The sequence below is a fragment of the Elgaria multicarinata genome, chromosome 3 (genome assembly GCF_023053635.1).
Source record: "Elgaria multicarinata webbii isolate HBS135686 ecotype San Diego chromosome 3, rElgMul1.1.pri, whole genome shotgun sequence".
NCBI lineage: Eukaryota > Metazoa > Chordata > Lepidosauria > Squamata > Anguidae > Elgaria > Elgaria multicarinata.
This window is the reverse complement of record NC_086173.1, coordinates 21,785,364-21,810,555: the sequence shown is the minus strand read 5'-3', so window position 1 is coordinate 21,810,555 and position 25,192 is coordinate 21,785,364. Positions and strand designations below refer to the sequence as shown.

General features: G+C 47.2%; 1 protein-coding gene across 2 annotated transcripts in view; it reads right to left on the bottom strand.

Moving 5' to 3' along the window:
* Positions 1-7,262: 7,262 nt before the first annotated feature.
* DNMT1 (DNA methyltransferase 1) overlaps positions 7,263-25,192 on the bottom strand; it is a 73,685-nt gene continuing 55,755 nt past the window's right edge. For both annotated transcript variants that reach the window (XM_063119561.1, XM_063119562.1), the window contains exons 23-34: positions 24,397-24,589; positions 23,035-23,125; positions 22,211-22,345; positions 21,122-21,404; positions 16,623-16,764; positions 15,439-15,605; positions 14,107-14,284; positions 13,194-13,389; positions 11,698-11,861; positions 11,053-11,169; positions 8,787-8,877; positions 7,263-7,813 (exon numbers count right to left, since the gene is read on the bottom strand). In XM_063119561.1, coding sequence (XP_062975631.1) covers positions 7,776-7,813; positions 8,787-8,877; positions 11,053-11,169; positions 11,698-11,861; positions 13,194-13,389; positions 14,107-14,284; positions 15,439-15,605; positions 16,623-16,764; positions 21,122-21,404; positions 22,211-22,345; positions 23,035-23,125; positions 24,397-24,589 — 1,795 coding nt within the window. In that variant the 3' untranslated portion in view covers positions 7,263-7,775. The remainder of the gene's footprint in view (positions 7,814-8,786; positions 8,878-11,052; positions 11,170-11,697; positions 11,862-13,193; positions 13,390-14,106; positions 14,285-15,438; positions 15,606-16,622; positions 16,765-21,121; positions 21,405-22,210; positions 22,346-23,034; positions 23,126-24,396; positions 24,590-25,192) is intronic.

Here is a 25,192-nt window from a genome sequence, read left to right as displayed (position 1 = left end):
TGCAATAAGAAGTTCGTGATCTGAACTACAGTCAGCTCCGGGTCTTGTTTTTACCGTCTGTATAGATGTCCGCCACCTTTGGCTGCAAAGGATGTAGTCAATCTGATTGGGGTTGAGAAGGGCAAACTATCCGAGTTGTAGATGGAGCAAGATTATCAAGAGTTGAAGATAAGGAGGAATTAAAGAAGGAGACAGCTGAGTCCAAGGAGACAGCCGAAAAGACAGAAGGAAGAGAGGAGGCTAGAGACTGAGAAAAAGCCTCATAATTGATAGATTGCAAATCACAACAAGAGCGAGAAACAGGATGTGAAGGAGGAGGATTATGAGTAATCATGAAAGAAACTAGATGATGATCTGTCAAAGGAAAGTCAGCAGCAGAAAAGTCCAAAACAGAGCAATTCCGAGTGAGAACAAGATCCAAACAGTGACCAAGGGAATGTGTGGGTGCATCAGACCAAAGCTTAAGATCATAAGAGGAAGATAATGAGTGAAATCGTAGAGCCGCAGCATCTTGAGGGTCATCCACATGAATATTGAAATCACCCAAGATAAGAGTAGGACAGTTATCAGAGAGGAAAAAGGACAGCCATGAATCAAAATCAGAGATAAATTTTGAGGACGATCCTGGGGGGCGGTACAGGCTCCTTCAATTCAGCGGACCTTACTCCTAGGTAGCATGTGTAGGATTGGAGCCTCAGACGTTCAACCAGTTAAATAAATATCAGCATAGATATATTCTGTATACATTGATATATAGCTATAGAAATATATATATAGATATATAAATATATAGCTATTACTATATGTAGATATAAATACATAGGTATCGATGAAAAGATATAAATATAGCTATATATGAATATAAGGAATAAAACAAGTCATATCTGCAAATATAAGTTGTAGCTAAACTATACCTAACAGTGCAGTCCTATACATGTCTAGTCAGAAGTAACTCCAATTAATTTAAATAGGACTTACTCCCGGGTAGCATGTATTGGATTGCAGCCTAAGACATTTAATATTGATTAATTAAATAAATAAAAATAAAAATTCATATATCTCTATATAAATATATATATAGCTGTATAGATATAAATATAGATATAGATATAGATGTGTAGATATAGATGCATAGATATAAATATAAAGATATATGATTCTATACATGAAATAGAAACCAAGTCATATCAGCAAATATAATGGGTCGCTAATCTCTAAGCCTAACTAACAAATGGAAAGATGTAAATAGCAGCTTCAGAGTTTCAGTAGAGAACTCTTTACAGCCGGCTGGCCACTGCACCGAGGACGACCTCCAATGCCACAGCAAGGAAGGTTAGGGGGCTGGGTAGTTTGGGAGGGGGGCGATCTCGTCAGCAAGACAATGTCGGAGTGGTACTAGGAGCTGGCAAAGGCTTGGAGTTTGTGCTTCTTGGTGCAACCCCATATGGGGACTCCAGCAGGATCAAAACGTGGGGGCCACCCATTCGTTGTTCATGCCTGGGGCTCCCAAGGGATGAGAATTTCAGACACGTCTTCTGTTCTGTTTAGGTTTGGCTCTGAAATTCTGCACTCAGAGAGGGGCGTTTTGCACCATCTCTCTCTCCCAATGTATGGGACCTGGTGTGGGTGCTCTAGACTACCGATTAAGGGAACAGCATTTTCCTCTTTGCTGGTGTCGGTAATTCTGTAGGGCAGGTGAGAGTCTCTAAAGGCCACAAAGAAGGCTGTAGCATTCTTTGTTCTTTTCCCTTCTCTTAGGGAGTCACAAAGAGGTAAGTAGGCTGAGCTGGGGCTGGGCGGGCTGGGTGGGGCTGGGTGGGAAGGGGGTGGGCCGAGAGTGCAACTTCACATTTTTCAGGACACCTGTAATAAAGACATGATTAGTTTTGGTCTCTTACCTGGTCAATGTCTTGGCCTGCATAATGAAGGGTTAGGGTTAAATGCAACATATGAACCCGCCCCCTAAGCCTGCCATCAAACTGCACAGATGGACTGTTGAAGGGGAACCTCTCAAAAGCAAATTCCTTTCCGCCAGGCAGACTTTGGGCCTGTGGGATCTACGTTGCATTTCGCTCGGAGCCCAAGGCCCTCTCCTCAGAGCAAAGTGAAAGACAGTGGCTCAAGGAGACAGACACAGAATTGCGGGACAGCGTGCCTCTGAGCAGATGCTCAGGCCAGGAATTGGTTTTCAGGTACAGAACTGGAGCTCACACCCAAATCGTTTCACATCCAAATCTCCTCCTGTTTTCCCCCAAGCATTTTGCTTTCAGAAGCCTGATTTCAGAGGGGAAAAGATCTGTTCGTGTCAGTAGTGTTTAAGCATGAGCCGCAAATCACCTGGCGATCTCCCAGCAGGTCTCCAACTTTCACCTGTCCGCCTGGCTTCAATCTCTCTCATGTCCAGAGAGAGAAATTCTTGGGACCGGGAGGTCTGTAGCTGGCCCAGGGGGCATCCAGAAAAGGGTTCTATTGTGTAATGACCCTGCTTGCTACATGGAATTAGAAAATTTATAAAAGTGAAATATAGAGTAAGTCCTATCTGCAAATAGAATTTATAGCCGAATTATAACCAGCAGTGCAACCTACACTTGCTTACTCAAAAGTAAGTCCCATGAAGTTCTCTCCCACTTGGGGAGAGGTGTAAAGTCCAGCCCTTCTAGGCTGCTGGCCAGGTGCAGCATGTGTCCTTGAGGAGCAATTCAAGGCTTTTTGTGGAAGTTTGGAGCATCAGGGAAGAGAAGTTAAACGTTAGAATAGAATGAGAGAGTAAAGAATGGTAGTGAAATAGAGAGTTTTCTTCTCTGATGACCTGGGGGCAACTGTAATTTGCCATAGCTGAACAGGTTTGCCCAAATTCCATTTGCATGGTTCAAGAAAAATTATGTGTTGTCTGTAACAAAGCTGCCATGGCGAAATGAAACCCGAAAAGAAAAAGAATGGAGCTATGGTTCCTTGAGGATGAAGTCTTAAGGCTTCAAGGCGATGCACGTGTTCTTCAAGACAGGAAGGCACCCAGAGCCCTCTCTGGTCCAGAGCCCTCTCTGGTCCAGGCCCCCCTCCTCTATGAATGTTGCATTGCACTTCTTCCAAGACCTCAAAGGAAGGAGATACAGCATAACAGATGTGCCACGGAGAGCTCAAAAGCAAAGGAAGTGGGCGCAGGACCTCATGACAAATCTCTGCACTGTCACAAAGGCCCAGTAAATTAAATTGAACGCATAGACCAAGAAGACTTCTCAAGCGGGAAGAGGAACTCAGGAAGGCAGACACACTCCTTACTGAAACCAAAAATGAAGGGATGGGGGCAAACCAAACTTGTGGTTCAGAAGTCCATCAGCAACGGAGAAAGAAGGCAAGGAGCAAGAACCACCAATTGCAAGCCCAGATGTGGAGCCCAAGAAAAACAGGGGCAGTGGAAAGGGCTGGTAATGCCAGGGTCTCAGGGGCGGCTGGGGCGGTGGTGGAAGAGACATTGCTACGCAGATCAAATAAGCCTTCCCTGACGAACGTCAAGGGAAATGAACAGTCCACGTGAGCTGGGATGTGCGGTCTGAGGATCCAAGCCTCCCAAAAGCTTTTAGGCTTCATCTTGACAGAAAAGCTACAATACAAGCATCATTACAAGTAGGCCTCCTACTAGGCAAATGGTTTTGCCTGCATGAAGGAACACTGTCAAATGTACAATATTAACCTACCTAACCTTTCTACCCAAATTTCGAATACTCTTACATAGCATTATCAATATCTCAATGAAACATAAAGCAAATCCTATCTGTCAATGTAACGCTTAACTAAACTAACTATGAACCTCAGCAGCTAACATATTCAAATATATAACCAAATTAAAGCAGTACTGAAATATTTCAAAAGCGACCATCTCTGGATTGGATCCAGATTCACACTGGAGCAACTGCGCTGAGGGAAGTGGGTTTCCATGGCCCCTCCTTCCCACGACAGTCCTCCAGGCCCCTGGAAATACTACACAGAGGCACAGAAGCCCCTGCTCAAGGAGGTGATCTGCGATCTGGGGGTGGAGATCCCCCCCAAATTGGGCAGAGGGACTTTCCATGAGCAGCAGGCAGATCCTAGACCCATCCCTCTGTTGAGGCTCCTCAACTGTCCTAACAGCAGTTAGATACGGAATGACATCACTGAGGTGATGACATCACTTGGAACCCAGAGCATTGTGGCCTCAGAGGTGTTGTGCATTTCTTCCTCTTAAAGCTATATCCCACATCCCCAACGGAAGCAGCCTGCTTGCAGGGCAGGGCAGCATACAAACCTGGATTCAAAACCACAGGATGAGACAGTACATAATTTCAGCTAGCTTGATGCCAGGCTGGTGGTGGCCTCCAAAAGGGTCCACCAAGGCAGTTTGCTGCCTGAGCCAGAGCAGTAAATGGTCCCACCTGCCCTTACAAAAGCCACGGTACACAAAACCACAAACGTTATTTTGGCCTCTGAAGCAGAAAATCCTACAAGGGCCTCTTTCCCTCCCTGGCAGTAAGAATGCCGAACAAGGCATGGGCTACCTTGGCTGGTCCCAGGCCTGCCATCCTTCCCATCTGGATTCTGGATTTGGGCCTGAAAGGCCAAGGGAAAGTGTGGGTGTAAGTTGTAAGCATGCACAAATTGTGACACTGCACCGCATCATCACTGATCATGGGGCACATCTGTTAGGGCATCAGCTTCCCATTTCCTGGCTGTTTGGAATTTGAGCCGTTACGTGGTAAAAATGAAATAGAAAAGTCTGCAATCCTTTCCACACTTCCAGGTAAATAGCACATCTCCCCTATACCAAAAACTATGGCAGCTGCCAAATGTATACCGGGTACCCAGTACAGTACTAAACCTTTGAGTGCTTTTTTAATTGCTTAATTTCACTTGCCAGAACAGAAATGTCTTATTTCACGTAAAGATTAATGCACAGCTTGGGAAAGCCAAAGACCTTCGTCAGGTATGATGCATCCATTTCTCAGTCTCTTCCCAGCCCCATGGATGATTCATATCAACTGAATCCACATTGAATAGCTATGAAGCCCTTCTCACTAGGTTATGAGCAACTTTGATAACCAATTCTATAACAGTTGCAAAGCATGTATATAATGCAGTCGTCTGTAATCGGGAGGGCGGGGAAATAATTTGCTACGGTCCCCAGGCTTGTCTGGATTTTAAGATTAGCTCCTGGGAATAGAGATGTTAGCCACTAAATAATTGATATTTATTGAAAAGAGTTTGGTGAAAGAAATGAAAATTTGAGATGTGCTTCAAGCAAAGCCCAAAAAAACTCTTTCTAGTAGTGAAGAGAGAACAGAGTAGGAAGCTCCTTTTCTCCCCCCCCCCCCCCAGATGAGAGGAAATTGGGAGAAGACAGCTATGGAATCTCATTATAGCTCCTGAAGTGTCTGTGGGAGGTTTCCTCAATCTGGCACCCTCCAGATGTGTTGGACTGCAACTCCCATCACCCCGAGCCAGCATGGCATTGCTCATGGACCACATTGGCTGGGAATGATGGGTGTTGCAGCTCGACAGATCTGGAGCCTGCCATCTTGAGGAAGGCTGGCCTATGGTGTTCCCCTGCACAATTCCTTATATAGGAAGGCACAAAACACCACAAAGAATGTCGATGTGTTGCACTTCACTAGCATCAAATTGTAACTTCCTTGCAGATATGGCGGCTGCAATTGTGTGCTAGGTGGGGTGAGATTCTTCCTTTTTTAACAAACAGCTGCCATGGGAGACTGTGATTGGGAATGAGGATTGACTCTTCACTTTTCCCTGCCTGTTTTTCATGCTCAGCATCACACCATGCCCAAAAGTTGCTTTTCTGCCCAGAAGATGTATCTTCTTCCTTGGCAGGTGGAAGAGTAGCTGGGACACGTGACTTCGAGCACAAAACAGCCAGAGAGGAAGGGACCAAGCTGTGCGCTTGGTCTTTACCTTCACACCAAGCACACAGCTTCTCATGCGCTTTTCGTTAAAAAGAGGCTGAGCAGTGTCGCGTGCAACTATCTCAGGTTTGGCTGTGAGTTATCTCATATGAATTGCTAGAAAGGGAACTGTCATGTCATCTCACACAGAGGAGGAGTTCTTTAACCCAATTATCTGTAGTCATAGAATCATAGAATAGTAGTGTTAGAAGAGCCCTATAAGGCCATTGAGTCCAACCCCTTGCTCAATGCAGGAATCCACCCTAAACATACTTGACAGATGGTTGTCCAGCTGCCTCTTGAAGGCCTCTAGTGTGGGAGAGCCCACCACCTCCCTAGGGAACTGGTTCCATTGTCGTACTGCTCTAACAGTCAGGAAGTTTTTCCTGATGTCCAGCTGGAATCTGGCTTCCTGTCACTTGAGCCCCTTATTCCGTGTCCTGCACTCTGAGAGGATCGAGAAGAGATCCTGGCCCTCCTCTGTGTGACAACCTTTTAAGTATTTAAAGAGTGCTATCATGTCTCCCCTCAATCTTCTCTTCTCCAGGCTAAACATGCCCAGTTCTTTCAGTCTCTCTACATAGGGCTTTGTTTCCAGACCCCTGATCATCCTGGTTGCCCTCTTCTGAACATGCTCCAGCTTGTCTGTGTCCTTCTTGAATTGTGGAGGCCCAGAACTGGACGCAATACTCTAGATGAGGCCTAACCAGAGGAACCAGTACCTCACGCGATTTGGAAGCTATACTTCTATTAATGCAGCCCAAAATAGCATTTGCCTTTCTTGCAGCCATATCGCACTGTTGGCTCATATTCAGCTTGTGATCTACAACAACTCCAAGATCCTTCTCGTTTGTAGTATTGCTGAGCCAAGTATCCCCCATCTTGTAACTGTGAATTTGGTTTTTATTTCCTAGATGTAGAACTTGGCATTTATCCCTATTAAATGTCATTCTGTTGTTTTCAGCCCAGCACTCCTCATGCAACCCCTCACTTGGAGAGTTTGGAGCATCCCTTTTGTGTAGGCTGTTGCCTAACTGCCCCCTCCCCCCACCCCTCTCTAACTACAACAAAAGGGAACCCAGATTGACAAAGCAAACTTTTCACTGTTTTGATGCTCTCAATGATACCATTTAAAAGCCAATTCTGCTACTACCAGCAGGTTCTGCTCAGTTTCATTTTGGGTCACCACCACTGCCAACAAAGCAGGCTACTAAGTAATTGAGTAGTCAAGGGGTTGGCATGAATGTGGGAACTAGCATTTATTATCCAAACCAGAGAAAATGGGAGTGGGGGCATGGATCGTCTGAAGAAAGTCAGGAATGGCCCTTTACGTAATTTATAGGAGAGATTTATTTGAAGAAATATTACAACATATAAAAACTACATAAAGTATTAATTTCCACTTGTACAAAGTGGTTGATTAATTTTCAATACAATGCATAACAAAAACATCCTTAACCTCCTCCCAGCAAAACACACACACACACACACACACACACACACACACACACACACACACGCATGAAGTGGCAGCCACTGCACAGTTGATCACTTGAGAATGGTTATTTGGAACATCGAAACAGCCTCAGAATGTCAGCCATTAGACAAACACTGCTCACAAATACAGGCTTGCAGATGGAGAACACAAAGAAAGTGAGAGAACACAAAATAATCCCCCCCGCCCCGCCGCCAAACAAACAAAAACCTCCAACAATTTTTAGGGTGTCCAGAAGTAAGAAAGTAAACCAGAAATAAAAAAAAGAAGAGAATTAAAAAATTATCAGTGCATGTTTGGGTGTTCAGGTGCTGGAACCGAGGTGCAGCAGGAGATGGGCAATTTACAAATTAATTGGAAGTATCCATCTTTTCCCGTTTGATGGTATCTGCAGAGGAACAAAATATACCAGTGATATAAGTACAAAAAGGTGGACATGTTAGTCTCTAACACAAATGTGTGTGGGGTGGGCGGGAGTGGTGGGGTGGAGTGGGGTGGGATGTCCAAAAAGCACATGGATTTCTGGGGAAACAAGGGCAACCCATAATCACCTTCCAGTTTGGGGGAAAAAACCCACCCTCTCATACATTCATCAGAGACAGCGTAGTGGGGCACTCCCTACTCTGGAATTCCATGTGCCTTTTAGAGCCCTAAAGGAGTTGCAGATGGTGGCTGGTGTGTGAGTCCCTGGGCACGCAGGAGGCTGCTTGGAGAAGGGGCAGCTGGCAGCGCTATCCATAGGACTCACTATTAGGAAGGGGTGCAGTTCCTCGGATTCACCTGGGGTCCCCTGACAACATCCTTTTTTTGCAACCAATTGTTTGGGGGTTTCCTGGCTTTGGCATGGTCCCCACCCCCAATTATAAAAAGCTGAAATGCCTCTCCTAAGGCTGTTAGTGGAAGTAGGAGTTTTAAGCAAAAAACACGCTGCCCCTTTGCCTTTAGCCCCTCCCATCACTGGAGTGCCACCCCCGAGAGCGTCTCCAAAATGGAATTTGGCCCTTAGGCTGAAAGAGGTTCAATGCTCTTGCTATAGGGCAGAGAGGGGCAGGGGAAAGGGAGGAGGAAGGACAGGGGATGACCGACCCTTTCCATTACTCCCAGGATGGGCAGGTTATGCAATGGTGTAGCAATTGGCCCGGCCCATGAAGGTAATGCGGCAATTACTGGCCTGCTCAAAGAAATTACAATCCCAACACAAACAGGCCAAGCAGGTATGGCTACAATGCACAAGGGAGACATGCCATCGTGCTCCTTGCTTCACACGGTAAGCGTGAGATATGAACTATTTGCTAGAGTGGCTGTAATGCAGAACTCAAACGTCCTCTTTAAAATACAATTGCTGACACCCCATAACGTACCTGTAGCATCCTCTTTCATTTTGGCCAACACACACACTTTGATCTCTAGACCGATGGCTTTTGCCAGAGGGGGAGGCACTGCGTTACCCACCTGCGAAAACACCCAGACCCACAGGGAATAGTTGGCATGCACGACTGGCAAGCTTGAAATGCATTAAACTACACACTGCTAAGCATTACTGAGTGATGTTCAGCTGCCTTATGTGTAATAAATGTAAATATACATACAAAGTTATTTTTTATATTATGTATAAGATTCAGGAAATAAGCAGGTCTCTAGGTACTTACAATTAGTAGAGGGGTGTGTGTGTGAATGCTTGCGTGTTGATTGGATGGTTGAGGGGGAGTGTAGATTGGCTGAGTAAGAGTGGGAGGAGCTAGAGAAATGAATCTATATATAGTGAAGTGAGTGACAGGAGGGTCTGTGTAGTGTGAGAAGAGTCTGTGTAGAAGTGTCAGTGTGAGATGAGTCATAAGAATATGAGAGTTTGAGGTTAGAAGATGGTCTGTGAAGAGAGTGAGAGATACAGTGTGTAGGTTAGAATTCTGTGAGGTAGAGAGAAGTAGAAGATTTTAAGACTATATAGTGGAACCTAGTAATAAAGAAGTGACTGAAACCAGTACGCTTTGAACCTTGTAACCTGCATTGAGCAGGGGGTTGGACTTGATGGCCTTGTAGGTCCCTTCCAACTCTGCTATTCTACGATTCTTTGATATGCATTTTGAACTGAGGAAGCCATTAAGCTTTTACACGCATTTACTTGAGTTAATAAATTCCAATTACATTTACAACCAACCGGTGTGGTCTGTGGAGGTGTCTGAGGAGAAAATAACAAATGGTGGCAGCGGAATGGGAAACTGAGGGGCAGGTTGCTGGGCTGTGGAGCTGTGGGGCCTGAAGAAGAGGCGAGACAGGAGCAGCAGCAGTAGGCCTAAACCCACAGGGGGGGTTAAAGTGGTCCTGGGGGCTAGTGGCGTGGACAGTCCTGTCGGGTGCTTGTGGGTGTCTCAGGTGAAGTTGAGGCGACCCAGGGGGGACCAGGATGTGTCACACTGTGGCAGGGCTGCCGAAAGCGGATGCTGCCTCAATCTGCGCTATGGATGAAGCCAGACCCAAAGAGGGCAAGAAACTTCCCTACTTCGTATTTTTAGTCCATTACATCATAGCCCTGACAAATCTGCAAACACAAGTCTTATCAATGATTTAGCAGCCTGTTGTTTCAGAGTTCAAAACGTAGTGCATTTCAGCAAGTGTCCCCTGGTTCTTGTGGCCACGTGTTCAAAAGCTGCCACGTACCACGGCCCTTGCCACTGATTTTCCACTGCTATGGTTTTCCTGCATTAGGTCAGAATTGGAACCTCGGGTTTGTATCCAAAATTAGTCCTACTTAAAGTAGACCCCCCGACAAGAATGGGACTTCAGTTAGACTAATGTTGGACACAATTCCCATAGTGGAAAGCCATTGTTATATTTGTATATTTATATTGCATTTTGTATTTGGGTTTTTAGATTGTTGGTTGTTTTATTATGTTCCTCATGGTTTTAATTTTTGTGAACCACCCAGAGAGCTTTGGCTATTGGGCGGTATAAAAATGTAATAAATAAATAAATAATAAATTAATAAATTTTTGTCCGGGCTCAAATTTAGTAGCTATGACAGATTGCAATCTACTGCGCCTGCCAGCCACGTGCCTTCCCCTGACGGGGGAATCAGCTTGTAGCATTCTGCTAAAGAGCTACTTCCATCATCTGGAGTCCTTCTCAATTTACTCAACAACCCAGGTGAAGTATCTACTTCGCAGAGTGTACCTGCAAGGCTTAGATGTTGCAGAACATTATATAACTTGGTTCGAGCGAACGTAAGCTTAACGATCTTGAATCCTCTTTTCTAAAGAAGTAGCGATGGAGGGAAGACAGTCGTACTATTCTCAGCCAGCACTAGATTTCAAGCAACTAGGTAAAATAAAAGCTAGCAGCAAAACACTCTCAAAATCGGAGGCCAGGGCTACAGGGGAAGGTTGCCTTTGCTGAGCATCGTCGCTTCTTTTGAAGGCTACGTTAAGGGCCCTTGAGCAGGAGTTACACAGTAAGGCTGTGTTCCGTCTCTTACAGCTCCATCCTAGCCATGTCTACTCAGAGAATTCAATGGCGCTTACTCCCAAGTATGTGGATATATCGGACGGCAGCCTAAAGCATGAAAGAAGCTTCCCCAGAATGTTGGGGGTACACCCATGTCCCCCGCAAGGAGGATCTGCAGCAACCTACCTGTCGGTGCTTGTCGAGTACATTTCCAAACAGTCTGTAGGTATCTGGGAAACCCTGGGACCGCGCGCACTCCCGCACGCTCACCACCCGGTGCTGTTCGGGATGAAGCACACGGCCCTACAACGGAGGGGGACAAGAGTCACCGATGAGCAAGTCTATTCCACCCGAGAGTCAGGGAGCCAAACAGTCACCACGGTTTGGGCTAGGAACGAGTTCCTCCCTCAAGCCAGAATGGCTGCTGATCCACCCCAGAGACATTATACCTTCTGCTCCATCGCGCAACTTAACAGTCTTCTTTCAAAAAAGAAAAGGAAGAAATCCAAAGCAGTTCATACCGTATAAAAAAACTGAGGAAATGTTTTATAATCCAGAGTAACTAAACAATGTGAAAGGCGTTGGAGATGGGAGTGCGACTAACTGAAAAAGGAAGACAAACTCCTTTTTTTGGTTTCCTCCATATTCCCAGAGCTGGCCAGAGCTGGTTCCCTTAGGCAAGGAGTTCCATAAGGCTGGAGGGGCCATCACTGGGAAAGCCCTGCTCTTGGCCTCAGAAAACAAATTAGCAGGCAATATAGTTGATCGTACAAGGTGTATCACTGTTTGGCAGAAGCTGATGATACACAGGGGCCATTCATTCTCCCTTACCTGTTTCCCCATGGGCTCGGGGTTGGTGACTGTTGTGCTGAAGAATCCATCCCACTCTAACCGTCCATACAAGCCAGCCCAGTGGTTGTGCCGGTTGCCCGTATGGGGCAGGCACCAAGGGATCAGGGTGTTGAATTGCCGGTCTGCAGGGTCACACTGTTTGCCTAGCAGGGAGAATGGAGTTCAGATAACCTGCTCTGAGCAAGGAGAGGGGCACCAGGACGGGGAAACAGGTCTCCCTACAAAACTGAAGGGGCAGCGATAAGCTCCATCCCAGACAAATCCCTACTTGTCCTCTAATCCAAAATACCATCTTGGTTTCATTTCTTTTCTTCTTCTTTTTAATAAAAAGCATTGAAAACTCCCTCAGAATTGGCAAACGACGTAAGGAACGAAGAACTTATTATATTAATTTGATTATATCTCTTCTCGATCCTCCCAGAGTGCAGGACACAGAATAACGGGCTCAAGTTAAAGGAAGCCAGATTCCAGCTGGACCTCAGGAAAAACTTCCTGACTGTTAGAGCACTGCGACAATGGAATCAGTTACCTAGGGAGGTTGTGGGCTCTCCCACACTAGAGGCCTTCAAGAGGCAGCTGGACAAGCATCGGTCAGGGATGCTTTAGGGTGGATTCCTGCATTGAGCAGGGGGTTGGACTCTGTGGCCTTGTAGCCCCCTTCCAACTCTGCTATTCTATGATTCTATGATTTGTAGCCTGGCTTTCCTCCAAGAAAAAGGTGCTCAAGGTGGCAGGATTGCTGGGAGTGGGAGAAGCAGCGATGATAGAAGCACTGAGAGAGAAAAATGGAAGAAAAACAGCAGAAAATTTTGGTGGGGAGGAAATTGGGAGGGGAATTCAGCATCAATACAGGTTTGGGCACCCCTGGGTCTGTATCTAAGGCCGTGGGATGGGGGGCGTGGTTATGCACGCCTGAGTTAGTTGGTTAAAAGGCAGGTGTTTCAGATTTTTTAAAAAATTTGTTGCTTTTATTACTGTTTTCCCTGCCCATTTATAGATTTTTTTAACTTTGCATTTTATTATTTATTTGTTTCATTTGTTACATTTATATCCCCCCCTTTTTTCCTCTCAGGAGCCCATACATGATCCTCCTCCTCTCCATTTTATCCTCACAACAACCCTGTGAGGTAGGTTAGGCTCAGAGTCAGTGGCTGGCCCAAAGTCACCCAGTGAGCTTCATGGCCGAGTGGGGACTAGAACCCAGATCTCCCAAATCCCAGTCCAACACTCTAACCACTACACCACACCGGCTCTATTGTTATTGTGTTCCTGCCATTAGCCACCTTGAGAACCACTTGGGACAGACATTTAGAAATTTAATGAGCAGGTATAACATCTGAGGCAGCAGTCCAGACACAGAGTCCCTGAAAGCACCAGCATCATTAGGTTCGATGGGACTGGGACAGACATGTTTGGGTATCCTTTGGGGGACTTTGCCACAACGGCCCCCTCCCCGGCAAACCCACATCGTGTACCTTCGGCGCAGGAGCAGACGCCCCGCAGGGCTCCCGCGCTGCTCCGTCCGTTCTTCTTGTCGTGGTGCGTGTAGCGCAGCTTGCGAGTGGTGATGCCGTCCGAGAGGCGCACTTCAAAGTTGGGCAGGTCACGCCAGTCTGAGCCCGGGGCCAGGGGAATGTGTCTCATCCGAGCGGCTACCAGCGCACTCATATCCTAGTGAGACAAAGCCCAGGGTTATCCTCAGCACCTCAGCTCTTACCAGGACCACCCAACCCAGGCAGAACAAATCTGAAGGCCCTACCCACCACCACCACCACCACCACCACCACCAAGAATATTTGCTTAGGCCACCAAGTACTGCTCTTGTGAGTTGGGGCTGTCCAAAGTGGCAAAAACCGCTTCATGGGGGCAGTTGAACAGCCCAAGCGGAGTGTGTGTGTGTGTGTGTGTCTGTGGGCGTGAAGTGGGGCAGATGACATGAGAGGTCTGGCGGTAGTTCTGGAAGCAGCCTCATGCTCCTTCAGTTTGAAGGCTTTTCCCTCCAATTTTTGTTGACTATTAGGGTAGGAAAGGTGTCACACACAGTATTTAGCGAGGCCGATTCTGGAGTCATAGAGGGACTGTTCACTGAGCCAAGTGCTCAAAGATTCAATTTTTGTTAAGCCCTACCTAGACACTCCTTACTTTTGCCACCCCCACCTTGACTTTTCCCCAAGATTTGAAAGCAGATCTGTGCCTATATTTTTCTCCAGTGCCGTAACAACTAGAAACTGTTCTTTTCTCTTGGGTTGATACGGAAGCCACTGGATTTTACTTTAGAAAATCAGCTCTCTCAGCTAGCCTGGTTCTTCGGAAGCTTTGGCGCGTTTCAATAATAAAACTCACCCCCTTGTGCGATAACATGGGAAAAGACAGAAAGTGCTTCTTCACCTTGCAGATATGATCCCTGAGGATGGGCTGATACTGGGAGCCTCGGATCTGCCTCTGGAACCAGGACTGCGGCTCCCCGTTGTAGGAGATTTCAAGTGCTGATGCCCCGTTCCTGATCTCGGGAAGGTCAGACATGGTGTCTCGGACGGTGATGGTTCGGAAGGGGCCTGAGTAGGTCCTAGAGCACAGTAAAAGCAGCGAGCTTATGGGCTGGCTCCTGCCTGGGACTTTCCCTTTCTCCTCAGGCAGGTTCAGACATGAGGAACAGCCCGAACCCTTGAGCTGAGAAGCCGTCTGTCCCAAGGTTGAACCCTCCTTCCACCACGTAATAAAACACCTTACAGAACTTTCCCTGGGCAGGGAGGAACTCTGATGTTGGAGGCTCCAAAGCCTATCATGCTTATGCCAGGAGGGTCGAAAGGAGGGAAGAATGACCTTTTAGGGTCCTCCTCACCCCAGGCATTTAAAACAAGCAAACAACAAGCCCTCCTCCTATTGGTTTCAATGGGAGGGAATTAATCTATATAGCTCCAGCTGGTTTTGGAGTGTGTGTGTCTGAGGACTGGGAGAACTCGTGCCCCCTGCCACACTTCCTTCCCCCCGTCTCCTACAGAGAAGCACCAGCCTTGGAAGTTGCCGTGGTGGCCGTGGGGCACGTGTGTGTGTGTGTGTGTGTGTGTAGAATACGATTTCGTCTTACAAAGGTGGACCTCTCTTTCTGCCATGGGAGAGATCCAGCGTATCTCACGCACCACAGGATGGTTGCGTTAATCTGGGAACAGTGACATTCCCAGCACGGGAAAAGCAGAATAAGGAACTTCTGCTTCCAGAAATTTAGTGTTATGGCAGCCAGTGTAACACTTCCTGCTCAGTGTGGGGAAGGGCGAGAAGTAGGTAAGGGTGCCCTGCTGTGAGCGCTCACCCTGCCCTCTCCACACTTGTACTGGACCCTGGTGGGAGGGATTCTCCTTTCTCTCCATCCACAGGGCTCAAAACACAAGTGGAGTAGGACTCAGATACAAGGGTTTACTTGTAACGTGTGGCTCAGCTCAAAGCATGCGTCACAAGTGTGATGAAAAACTTGACCGATACAAAGGAGCAAAGCGAAACCGTGCAGTTTAGGCAAGAGACCAAAATAATGGGTGCCCAGCGTGTTCTGATGCATGTCAATGCAGAAGGAAGTTTAGGACTGTAGCCTTATTTCAGACAACGGCTGGTAGAACGGGCGGCCCATGTTATAAACTGGGGCTCAGGGTCATCCCTGACTTGCCTTCAACCCGCCCACCCCACCACGAAATCAGCGGCAGCTAAAATTCGGGAGGTAGCTATTACCTTGTGATATTGCTAACGAACTTCTTATCATCCACCACCACACTGAGCTGGCAGACCCGGGGAGCAAAGACGTGCAGAGGCTCAGGAAACATGGGGAGTTTCTCTCCAGGAGCTGCAGCCAGCACAATGGCTCTCCTGCGTGTTTGGGCCACACCATACTGGCCAGCCTAGGAGGAGGGAGAAGATGGAAAACACACGTGTTAAGAACACCAGAAGAGCTGCGCTGGGTCAGATCAAAAGCCTACCCAGGCCAGCATTCTGTTGGCACAGTGGCCAGCCAGACGCCCCAAAAGCCCACAAGCCGGACGTGAACACAGTAGCACCCTCCTGCTCTTGATCCCCAGCAAACCACCTGTAACGGGAGGTAATAATAGCCATTAGGACTAGCAGCCACTAACAGCCTTATTCCTCCGAGAATGTCTTTAAACCCCTCTTAAAGCCATCCGAGTTGGTGGCCATCAGTACCTCTTGTGACAGCGATTTCCATTGTGCAACTGTGTGAAGAAGCACTTCCTTTCATCTGTCCTGAATCTCCCAACACTCAGTTTCACTGTATGACCCTTGTGTTCCAGTATTCTATCCACTTTCTCCACTCTGGGCATGATTTTGTAGACCTCTGTCTGATCTCCCCTTCCTCGCCTTGAGGAACAACTGTGAGAGCTTTGGGAGTTGTTGTTGTTGTTTTAAAGTGTAATTCTTGTTTTGAACTTATTGTATTTTCTTACCTTAATGAATACAATTTGTTAAGTTCAACCCTTTGTGTTAGCTTACCACCTAGAACCGAATTTATACCAAAAGATGAAGGGAGATAAATAAAGCTATTCTGAACGCCGTATACAAGACCTGGTAAAGCAGGCGATTGTGCCATTTAGGAAAGAAAGGCCCAAGTGGGCCGTAAGAGCCGCTTCCTGCAACTAAAGGCACAATCCTATGCATGTTTAGATGGGGGGGGGGGGGGAAGAAGTCCTAGAACTCCCAACATTCCCCAGCCAGCACTGCTACCCAACGGTCACTATACCGCAGGGTGGAAAAGAAAGAGGAGGCGCTCAGCAAGAGAACCTCGTAACCCTCAGTTCTTGTGACACTCTGGATCAATTCCAAATCTAGAGGCGCCTTTCCCCTCACGAGGGGCCTGTGACACAACACACTCGCTCACCACGTCCCCCGCACCCTGACCGCCATACCTGCAGCACCCCGAAAGTGCACTGGTATCCCATCCGGACAAGGCACCGCAGGGTGAGCTTTAACACCATGGAGCGCTTGAATGAGACGAAGTTCCTCACATTCTCAAGTAGGAAGTACCTCGGCCTGTAGTAGTCGCAGTAGCTGGAGAAGGAGAACGAGGAGGGTCGAGGGTGGGTCAGCTGCGCTCTCTCTCTCCCCCCTCCCCAACCACTTAACAGCGGACAGATTTTCTGAGGGACTCTTAGAATAATCTTCCCCAGCCAGGTGCCTTTCCAAATGCGTTGGACTACGACTCCCATCATGATGGGAGGAAAGCTGGCCTAGAGACCACTCCTTCCCTCTCACAAAGAAGCATTAATCCCCTCCCTAGACCAGTGGGCGGTTCCCTCCTTGCTGCTTTTTTAAATTATTATTATTATCAGCCAAGAGTGGCAGGGATTCAGTACAGAAGTGGCTGCATGAACCTCTCCAAGCACCTTGAACATCTTCGAGCTGAACCAAGTGTGGCATGATCTCCCTGATAAGGCCCACCTGGTGCCAACATTGTCATCTTTTCGGTGCCAGGTTAAGACCTATGTCTTTTCTAAGACATTTGGCAGCATATGATGAAATATGAAATTGCGGACCTCCTCACAAAAATATGCAACATGTCCCTAAGTTCAGCCTCTGTAGCAGAGGACTGGAAGATGGCTAATGTAACACCAATTTTCAAAAAAGGATCCAGAAAATTACAGGCCGGCTAGCTTGACATCTGTTCCAGATAAATTGGTTGAAAGCATTATTAAAGACAAAATTAGTAAGTATATAGAAGGGCAGGTCCTGCTGAAAAATCAACACGGCTTCTGTGAAGGCAAGTACTGTCTCACTAATCTACTAGAATTCTTTGAGAGTGTTAAGTAATATGTGGACAGGTGTGATCTGGTGGACATTGTTTACTTGGACTTCCAAAAGGCTTTCGATAAAGTTCCCCACTAAAGACTCCTGAACAAACTTAGCAGTCATGGAATAAGAGGAGGGGTCCTCTTATGGATCAGGTTAGAGAAAAGAAAACAGTGAGTAGGAAAAAATGGTCAATTCTCCTGATTGAGGGAAGTAAATAGTGGGGTCCCACAGGGATCGGTATTGAGACCAATCCTTTTCAACTTATTCATAAATGATCTGGAATTATTTATTAATTAAATTTTTATACCGCCTGTGGCGTTACACCCCACAAGTCAATTCCAAATGTATGTCTGCAGTGTGTAAGTCTGTGGTTTTTAGAATGTTGGCCTGAGTGGGTGGAGTTAGAATGTCTTGGGAGGGGAGAGGAGTGATATATAAGGGAATGACTGAGGGGATTGAGAGGTGCTTTTTCAGGGGAACCTTTTCAGGGAGACTTGTTAGGTACTCTTAGAGTCTGCAGTGCTTTCTGTATTTATGGTACTTAAGTTCTGGGAAATTTGAGAGTCAGTGTAGTGAGTGGTGTCTTTAGAGTGTGGTGTGCATGTAGTGGAAGCATATTAATCAATACTGATAATAAAGAAAGTTCAAGAGTGATTGTGTGAGAGAAAGGAAAGCGCGAATGTGAATGAGTGACCGGATTGTATGAAAGGTTTCAAAAAGGTTTTTAAATGTTATTTGAAACAAAGCTTATGAACTTTTAAAAATAAATTTTGATTGTTTTGTTTTTAAACTACCACAAAAAGCCCACGTGTCTGTTTGGCATTTATCATCTTAAGTTTACACATTTAACACCCACTCTGACAATCATTCACCTAAGCAGATATAACTCACAGCGCATTATTATATATATTAAAATCCATTCTCCATTTTAAACCCTTTTCTCCACATAGTTTGGAGGAAGGTGGGCTTTATCCCTTGCCTCAGGCGTATCAAGCGGTGGTGCTTAGCTTGAGCAGGGAGTAGCCTCGGCCGGGTCTGGTGTTCAGAGCCTGTATCACCCCATAATAAGTGGTGGCAGCCATGAGGTCTGGTGTTCAGAGCCTGTGTCGTGGCACCGCCCAATAACCGAAGCTCTCTGGGCGGAGTGAGCAGTGAAGTTGCCAAGTTTGCCGACGACACCAAATTATTTAAGGTTGTTAAAACATGAAGGGATTGGGAAGAGCTCCAAAGGGATCTCTCCAAGCTGGGAGAGCGGGCATCCAAATGGCAGAAGCGGTTCAATGTTAGCAAGTGTAAGGTGATGCATGTTGGAGCAAAAAAAACCACCCCAACTTCAAGTATAACCTAATGGGATCTGAGCTGGTGGTGACAGAACAAGAAAGAGATCTTGGGATTTTGGTGGACAGCCTAATGAAAATGTCCACCCCATGTGCGGCCGCTGTAAAGAAGGCAGATTCCATATTAGGCATTATAAGAAAAGGAATTGAGAATACAACGGCCAGTATCGTACTGCCCTTATACAAATCTATGGTGCGACCACACTTAGAGTACTGTGTACAGTTCTGGTCACCACACCTAAAAAAGGATATTATGGAGCTGGAAAAAGTGCAGGAAAGGGGGGCTGGAGCATCTCCCCTACAAGGGAAGGTTACATCAACTGGGATTGTTCAACTTGGAAAAAAGGAGGCTAAGGGGAGACACGATAGAGGTGTAAAAAATTATGCATGGTGTGGAGAATGTGGACAGGGAGACATTTTTCTCCCTCTCTCAAAATACTAGAACCCGGGGACATCCCATGAAGCTGATTGGTGGGAGATCCAGGACAAATAAAAGGAAGGGCTTCTTCACACAGCACATAGTTAAATTATGGAACTCACTACCACAAGATGTAGTGATGGCCACCCATTTGGATGGCTTCAAAAGGGGGTTGGATAAATTCCTGGAAGGCGAAGGCTATCAGTGGCTACTAGCCCTGAAGGTTGTGTGCCATCTCCAGTATTCGAGGCAGTAAGCCTGTGTGCACCAGTTGCTGGGGAACATGGGTGGGAGGGTGCTGTTGCATCATGTCCTGCTTGTTGGTCCCTGGCCGATGGCTGGTTGGCCACTGTGTGGACAGAGTGCTGGACTAGATGGACCCTTGGCCTGATCCAGCAGGGCACTTATGTTCTTATGAGTTTTTAATTGGTCCTGGATTTATTTTACGGTTATGGCAGATAGTTCAGTTGTTTTAAAATATATATTATCTTCATGCATATTGTTTGTTTGTGTGCTTTATGTAAATGTTTTTTTAAAACTTTGTATACTTTTAAAAAAGTTTTTAAGCTTTGTGAACATCCTCAAGAGGCTCAGCTATGGGGCAGCATAGAAATGTCACTGCAGAGGCCACCAGTGGGGGAGGAAGCAGCAGCCAGGCACCTCTCCACCGTGCCTGGGTCCAGCTCCAGCTGAGAGCCCCCTCCCTCCTGCTACCAACTGTCTCTGCAGAGACCACCAGTGAGGGAGGAAGCAGCAGCCAGGCACCTCTCCACCGTGCCTGGGTCCAGCTCCAGTTCAGAGCCCCCTCCCTCCTGCTACCAACTGTCTCTGCAGAGGCCACCAGTGAGGGAGGAAGCAGCAGCCAGGCACCTCTCCACCATGCCTGGGTCCAGCTCCAGCTCAGAGCCCCCTCCCTCCTGCTACCAACTGTCTCTGCAGAGGCCACCAGTGAGGGAGGAAGCAGCAGCCAGGCACCTCTCCACCGTGCCTGGGTCCAGCTCCAGCTGAGAGCCCCCTCCCTCCTGCTACCAACTGTCTCTGCAGAGGCCACCAGTGAGGGAGGAAGCAGCAGCCAGGCACCTCTCCATCGTGCCTGGGTCCAGCTCCAGCTGAGAGCCCCCCTCCCTCCTGCTGCCAACTGTCTCTGCAGAGGCCACCAGTGAGGGAGGAAGCAGCAGCTAGGCACCTCTCCATCGTGCCTGGGTCCAGCTCCAGCTGAGAGCCCCCTCCCTCCTGCTGCCAACTGTCTCTGCAGAGGCCACCAGTGAGGGAAGCAGCAGCAGCCAGACACCTCTCCATCGTGCCTGGGTCCAGCTCCAGCTGAGAGCCCCCTCCCTCCTGCTGTCAACTGTCTCTGCAGAGGCCACCAGTGAGGGAGGAAGTAGCAGCCAGGCACCTCTCCATCGTGCCTGGGTCCAGCTCCAGCTGAGAGCCCCCTCCCTCCTGCTGTCAACTGTCTCTGCAGAGGCCACCAGTGAGGGAGGAAGCAGCAGCCAGGCACCTCTCCACCGTGCCTTGGTCCAGCTCCAGCTGAGAGCCCCCTCCCTCCTGCTGTCAACTGTAACTGCTGAACTTTGCAATTAAGATTGTAGTGCCTGAATTTGCTTTCCTCCTCCTCCTTCCTCCCAATCCCCTTTCCTTTTGTGTCATGTCTTTTAGATAGTAAGCCTGCGGGCTGGGACTGTCAAGGAATACTTTTGTAAGCCACCGTGAGAGCCTTTTTGGGCTGAAGGGCGGCATAAAAATGCTTAAATAAATAAATAAATAAATAAATGTAATAAATAATCCTAATCTAAAGACCCCAGATTGGGGAAAGCCAGTTTAGAGACTCAACCACGTCTGGGGAATTAACTGCAGTCACCTGAGGAAGGAGACCACCAGGGAATTCTTGAACTTCGAATAGGTGCGGGAATTGAAGCGGTTCATCCCGCTGAAGCCTTGGCAAGGCGGCCCACCGCACAGCATCTCCACGTCGCCCTTCTGAGGCAGCTTCTGGCCCAAGGAGTTGGTCTTCTCGCCAGACATCACCAGCTTCAGCAGGACGTTGCAGTCCTCTGTGAACACGGTGGTGCCGGGGTTGTTGAGGCGGAAGGCCTGCGCAGCCGGTTCCCACATTTCGATGGCCCACAGAGTCTCTGTGACCTCTGATGTTGGGAAAAGGCACCAAAAAAAGAGAAAAAGGGGGGGGAGGAGGAGGAGGAGGAGAGAAATCACTTTACACTAAGATTTTACTCATTTCTAAAACCAAATGGGATTAAGGAAAAAAAAATATTACGAATTTATTTATTATATTTATTTGTATCCTGCCTTTTGCCCAATGCTGGGCCTCAAGGCAGCTTTACAAAATTTAAAACCTATGAATAGAAATATACCAAAGTTTTTTAAAAAATTAAGTATGTTCCAGTATTAAAACATTTGAAATACATGACAATTTAAAAAATCCTCGGTATAGACAGAGGTCCAGATTATTCGCCAAAGGCCTGCTGGAACAAAAGAGAGAAAAATCCTCTCATCTCATAAATTGGGCCAAGTCCTCCCAATCTGGACCTGAGAAGCTGCCCCAGCCCCCCTTTTCCTGGCCCACTCACTTTCCCTCGATCACCAATCAGTTCCGTGGTTTCCTGAATTCTGCGTAGTTTCCCCACCCCCCTCCTTTCCAAAAGGTTGAAATGTCTCTCCTGATGCTGCATTACTGAAAACAAGAGCTCTGAGCTAAAACAGGCTGGTAGCTTTAGTACATTTCCCCTTTGGCCCCGCCCCACCACTGGAGTGCGGCCCCTCAGAGCATCTCAGAAATGGAACCCGGCCCTTGGGGTGAACGAGGTTCGACACCCCAGCACAGAGCTGAAACGGCTACCGGCTCCATCAGCTTGGTTAGCGCAGATATAAAAAAGAGCTGCTAAATCCTGAACTTCCCACCCGCTCAAAATGTTTTTCCGAATTGCCTTGCCTGCTTGGTGGAACCCCTCTGACAAGCCTCCGCAGCCAGAGAAGACGTCTAAGCTGCGCAGCTTTGGTGGTTTCATCTCAGCGGCTTCAAGCTCGCTGGGCTCAGATGCTCCGGAAGACTTTCCTTTGCTTTTACCTGCAGCAGGGAAGAACGGGTGTCTGCATTTGTGTCTTTACAGGGCTGTGACAGAGCTACCATTCCGATCCATAAGCATGCCAGGTTTGGAGCTACTTTTAGAGCTAATTAAAAAGCGGTACAGTGCAACATATGCAGAGTTTTACAAGGGACCTTGTAAAGCCCACAACTAGTTTTCTGTGGGGTGCTGGATGCCACATTTCCCCACCTCCCAACACAAATATTCTTTCCCCTGGATCAGACTTAGGCTTCACAGCAGAACAAGATGGTAGAGTGGGTTCCACCACTTTCGGCTGCAGGTGGTGGTGGTCCGGAGGGGGGGCAATGACATTTTTAAAAATGTTCCCTGCTTGCTTAACTCCTTGCAAATGAAAAGCGAGTGCAGCAAAGGGGAAAGTGCTAGCGAAGGCCATTTCCTGGTCTGCTAGCTTTCTACATGCAGGGAGATTTTCAGGTAGAAAAGCACTACAAAAAAAGTGATTCCACCCCTGCAGTCTGAAGTGCGACCGTCCACTCTACAACCTGAGGACTCTGCTGTTGTGTTGTTCGCATCCAGTCTTAGATATTAATCAAACTGGTGCAGATTCCGCCCCCCCGCCCCCCCGGAAGAGTGACACTTACAAACCTTTGCTTCCTCTCTCTCAAACACTGGAGAGATGGAAGTAGTTACCCAACAATTAATCACCCACCTTTCCCTTTTCCTTTCCCCTTTCCTTTATTTCCAGAGCTACGGGCGTGATAAGGGGGATCTTCAAAGCTTTTTGTTTTTGCATTATATGCCTGCGGGGAAAAAACAGGCATACATATTTGTTTATTTAATTTATATACCGCCCCACAGCCGAAGCTCTCTGGGCGGTTTACAAAAGTTAAGAACAGTGAACATTAAAAAGAAATATACAAAATTTAAAACCATCAAAAATATAAAAACAACAGCATAAAACAATACTATCCATTTAAACAACAACAGTATATATGCACATAAGGACAAAATGCACACACAAAACATTATTATTATTATTTATTTATTTATTTATTTATTTATTTATATAGCACCATCAGTGTACATGGTGCTGTACAGAGTAAAACAGTAAATAGCAAGACCCTGCCGCATAGGCTTACAATCTTCTGCCTCTCAAGCTAGTCCAGCCCCAAATACACAAGTACACGTTTTTTAATGTTCCTTCAACTTCTGAGAGCATTGATGGGAGGCACGGACACCACGGAAAGGCCGACGCTTTAGGCCTCAGACAGTGGATTCTGGGCGCCATTAAGGGAGGCAGACAAATCCAAACCGAGGCGCAAAATCCATCAGGAATTTACCCTATGCAAAACCCACTGAGCGGCTGCAGCTCAGCGGTAGGAACATCAGCTTTGCACGCAGGATGGATCCAAGTAGGGCCAGGAAAGAATCCTGCCTGAAGCCCTTGGGAGATTCACTGCTGCCAGTCAGTGACAACAATACTAGGCTAGATGGACCAAGGGTCTGGCGGCTTCCTATATTCTTAAGACCATGCTCCTGTGTAGCTCCACTTCAATGGGGCTTGCACAGGAGAAGCCACGGTGGATTGGGCTTCATGTTAAGTTGTGTGCACGTGGGCAGATTTTCATTTTCCACCTCAGGCAGCCAAATGCCTTGGACTAGTCATGGCTTTAGAAGCGACCGCCTACACACCATCTAGTAAATGTATCAATGCACAATCCCCATGATGCAGGGTGGAAAGGTCACCTCTAGGAAGTAGAAACCTAGCTCGTTGCAACCACCTAACATACTGCACTAACCAAAGGGAGCTACCTGTAATCTCTGTGCTCGTGTATTATATGCAAAGCTGACCAGAGACGTAGAACTTTGCCCCTCTTTGTGGATTCCAAATGTAAACTGGGGCACTGCTGATCTGGCTGTAGCTTGCATAATAAAAGTAATGGACTAGCACTCCGACTTCCCTGTTTGACTACAAAAGAGACCAGAGGCTGGGCACTTGACACTGCTTTACACACCAACTTGTAGCCAATGTATCAGCGCAATGTTGCACAAGCCCAGTGGGAAAGGTTACCTCTAGGAAGTAGAAACGATCAGAGCCACTGGCAGAGTACTCCTGGATGTTTTCCGTCAAATCCTCCCCATACACCACCATGCAGCGGCCCTGCACATCTCTGAACTCCACCGTGGCTTCTTCGTCGCTCCAGTATAGCAAGTTGATGTCTGCATGGTAGCTGGCTTTCACGGATTTGTGGGTGTTCTCCGGCCTGGAAAGACAACGCACATAGAGCGCTCTCATCCAGCAAATGTGCACGAACACCCGATATTCGAAGCTAAAACACCAGTGCTCAGCTAGGTGGTGGGAAAGAAGAAAGTGGAGACAGAAGGCCAAGCTGCACATGATGCCAACGGGGTGTTTCTTCCCAAAGCCAAGTGATTTCAAAGGAGTAGTTTTTATCAGAATAAAAAAAAAGGGTTAAAATCCTCTCCCCTGCCTGCTGCAATCCTGATAACTGTCACCTGCTCCCCACCTCAGCCCCTGCTATTTACCTTTTAATGTGCACATTTTAAAAAATGCAAATACACAGTTAGTGTCATGTCTTTTCTGGCCAGGGTCTTCTCCTGAACAGCGAGTTGCCAGGATTTTAACCTGTTGGTTGTTTTATTATGGTTTTAATTTTTGTGAACTGCCCAGAGAGCTTCGGCTATTGGCGGTATAAAAATGTAATAAATAAATAAATAAATAAATAAATTGTCATCTCTCTCTCTTTTTTTTTTTAATGAAAGGGCTTTGCATGGGTAGTCTTGGCTACTAGCAATTTGTAGCCAGTTCTGGGTCTAGGGATATACATACGGTAGCCTATCTCTGT